Below are 3,230 nucleotides of genomic sequence, written 5' to 3'. Positions count from 1 at the left end.
CTCTCCCCGACTCGTACTTTTGTTCTTCAAAATCAATGCCATTGCTTCTCTATAAACCTTATCTTCTTCGTCCTGAAAAAAAATATCATCACCATTGTAGTCATCATCGCTTTTGCAGTCATCATCAGTATTCTGGTTTTTGCAGTCATCATCCCTCTCTCTTCGGCAGCGTCTGATCCTCCCAAGAGTGGCGACTTTCATCCCATACCCGGATGAAGGTAAACTTAATTGAGGCACGGACCACAGCTTCATATGCACGGGTACCAGTTCGGTTTCATATAGCAAATCCTCTGTAATTTTCTTTTCCTTACTTATGTCTATAAAGCTTTGTCTGTGAAATATTATTTTCCCTTTTTCTTTCAAATCTGTAATAACTATGGTCCCAATCTTGGTACCACACGGATGATATTTTTTTCCCGAAAAGTTGGACGAGTATTCATTACATCTTCCAAGCGCCAAAGTGTCCTGATCCTCTATATCCACTTTGTATCGGTATTTCTTCTTCTTCTTCGAGATTATCTAATTCTTCTTCAAAAGAGAGAAAAACTAAGTAGTTAAATTTGTGGCCATAGTCGACCTTCCACTTGAATACACATTCTTCAGGACTGTTGCCGCAGAAACAGAGAGAGGGAACCTTTAGATGTAGAGATTTTATTGTATTGAATCTCCTAACGAACCCACCAACGGCCGTCATGTTATAAATATCATGGATTTCAAGTGTGGTCGAATTGATATGGGAAAGGAGGGAAGCGAATCGCTTGGAGACGGTGAGACAACGGACGAGTGACTTGCCGTCCACCACTTTGTTGAGGATGCAATCTAGGACATGGTCTGGAAGACGATCAAAATGGTCTTCTTCTACTTTGTTTTTGTGATTTGCCATTTTCTCTCTTTTGAAAGCTAGGATACGGTCTGGAATACGTTTTTTTACTTGGTTCTTGCGATTTGCCTTGCGATTTCCCATTGTTGCTATATTTCTTCAGAGAATTCTTGCACTAAATCATACAGGAACAGACAAAAGATTGGTATGGGACCATGGGTTAACATACTTCATGAACTCTCTGCTTATAGAGACTGTGGACTTATATGGAAGTCCTAAATCCTAATAATAGTACGAAAAGAAGAGTTTTCAATTTGAGAAAGAAAGTTTACATTTTGTAATGGTAGAAGCAGCCGTAAACCACCTTCGATGAAACCCAACTAATACTAGGTTCGGTCCTCTAAAGATCATCCAATTCTTCTCTATGAGTAATTCCTAATACCGTCATCAATGTTATTTTTATGAAATTCTTTGAGTTTATATTGAGTGTTCATGGATAGGAGTTTTAGGTTCAAGCTTTTGAGTTCTCTAATGACGCAGGTTGATGCCAAAATTTTTAAAAAATTTGACATAACCTCCCCTAAAAATGGTCCTTCAACAACATGTCCCAATACACAAAACACATAGTATAATCTAGCATCCCATTCATCCGTTCGTTATACCTCAACATAGTTCCTCTCATGGTGGAACATCCACACACCAATTAATCTAACTTATCATAATTACAGTCCCAAAATACATGGTTAAGATCTAAAGTCCCTGTCTTACAACGTTACATGATACAATTGCATGGAAATATATACCATAATTCCATTAGTTTCATTTACATCAAATAAAAGATAAATTCGTTCTTAAGTTACAAGGCCATGAATACTAACTTAGTTACATTGCCACAACTATGAATATACATAGAATGGTCAAAATACAAAATAGTAAACAAACTTCTAACAACTTTCAAGCTTGAGGTGGATTGTCGTCCACTGGTTCATTTCCAAGACCTGAAAAAATAATATAAATAGTAGGGTGAGCAAATATGCTCAGTAGGTGACGCTTAAGACGCACATCTTGAAGCCCCGTGAATCCAAACAGAGCATAAACTAATGGGGATAGGGATCATACAGCGTAGGGGAAGGATACAACATGGTTACCAATCTCAACACAAATGACAAGATGCAATGGAGATACAAATGCATGCCGATGTCGCTCCCCATTTTCAAATTCAAGATCATCACTTTCAAACTGTTAATACAGCCCGCCCTTTGGTGACCCCGCAGCGACACGAGAGGAGGATTGGTTAGTGTTCCTGACCCTTGGTAACCCCGCGGCGTCATTATGGGACCCAGCTAGCTCAACCACACTAGGGCGACTCCCTAGTCCCCTCTAGGCTATATTAACCTCCGGCCCGTTGGTAACCTCGCAGCGATCGAGTTTGCATAAAACCATTTCATCAAAAACACATCCCCAAAATTCCCCGTTTCCATTTCAAAACATTTTTCCATCATGCAACCCCATGATTCACATGTATAGCTCATGCCTTTAATGTTAAATCAATGAGGGATTATCATAAAACACACTAGAGCATGCTTTCCTACATCATTTATAGCATAAGAACAATACAATACGCATAAACTCATGGTACAACATGTTTCTCATATAACAACATTAAAACAAGTTTCCACATATTCACATAGGTACTAATCATGGCATTCAAAACAATAACTAACACAATTAAGCATGCTATATCACATATAAAGTAGAAAACTCACAAGGGTGCAAGAAAATTGTGAATTAGGAAGCCCCTACCTCAAGATTGTACAAAACTCTTGAAATAGGTCTTGAATTTCAAAATCCAAAGGGTGCACAAAAACTGAAATTGATGGTATGGATGCGTAGAGCTCGTCGTGGGCTTTGTTTTGCCTCAAACGGCACCTTAATCCGATAAAAGATGAGGGATTAATCAAAACTTGAATTTGTAAACTAAAAAAAAAAACAAAAAGTCAAGAGAGATACAGACAGAGACGGGAGAAGAGAGAATGAGATTACAGAGCTTTCAAAAACGTGGTCTTATGACCACTTAAACATTAGTGGGTCCCACCTATTTTTTTTTTTTTTTTTCCTTTCTCTTTTTCTTTTTCTTTTAAATTACAGACATTACATTTTCCCAACTTTAAAAAAGATTTCGTCCCCAAAATCAAGTCATACCTGAGAGAGAAAACAATTCTGGATACTTGGAGTGAGCTGTGATACCCCTCGGATCCAAGACACGGGTTGATCAGGCCCAGGCCCAAACCCGAGGGATATCAAACAATTAATATGTAATTGAACATAGAATACAAGATAAAATAAATAGTAATAATAATAATAAGCTGAAAGAATGCTAATTGAAAATCCCTAAAATAATATAATTATT

At 37.8% G+C, this 3,230-nt stretch overlaps 1 protein-coding gene across 1 annotated transcript; it reads right to left on the bottom strand.

The window, feature by feature from the left end:
• Positions 1-439: 439 nt before the first annotated feature.
• On the bottom strand, positions 440-964 carry LOC132309386 (uncharacterized). Its single transcript, XM_059807701.1, has one exon. The coding sequence runs from the start codon at positions 962-964 to the stop codon at positions 440-442; it is 525 nt and encodes a 174-aa protein (XP_059663684.1).
• Positions 965-3,230: the final 2,266 nt, after the last annotated feature.

The sequence above is a fragment of the Cornus florida genome, unplaced genomic scaffold (assembly GCF_030987335.1).
Source record: "Cornus florida cultivar Cherokee Brave unplaced genomic scaffold, ASM3098733v1 CherokeeBrave_3.0.0_Hap2_Chr05, whole genome shotgun sequence".
NCBI lineage: Eukaryota > Viridiplantae > Streptophyta > Magnoliopsida > Cornales > Cornaceae > Cornus > Cornus florida.
Note: the sequence above shows the minus strand (reverse complement) of the source record. Positions and strands in the feature narration are given on the sequence as shown.

Coding starts and splice junctions, on each gene's coding strand:
- LOC132309386 (XM_059807701.1), bottom strand. CDS start 964: ATGGGAAATCGCAAGGCAAATCGCAAGAACCAAGTAAAAAAACGTATT.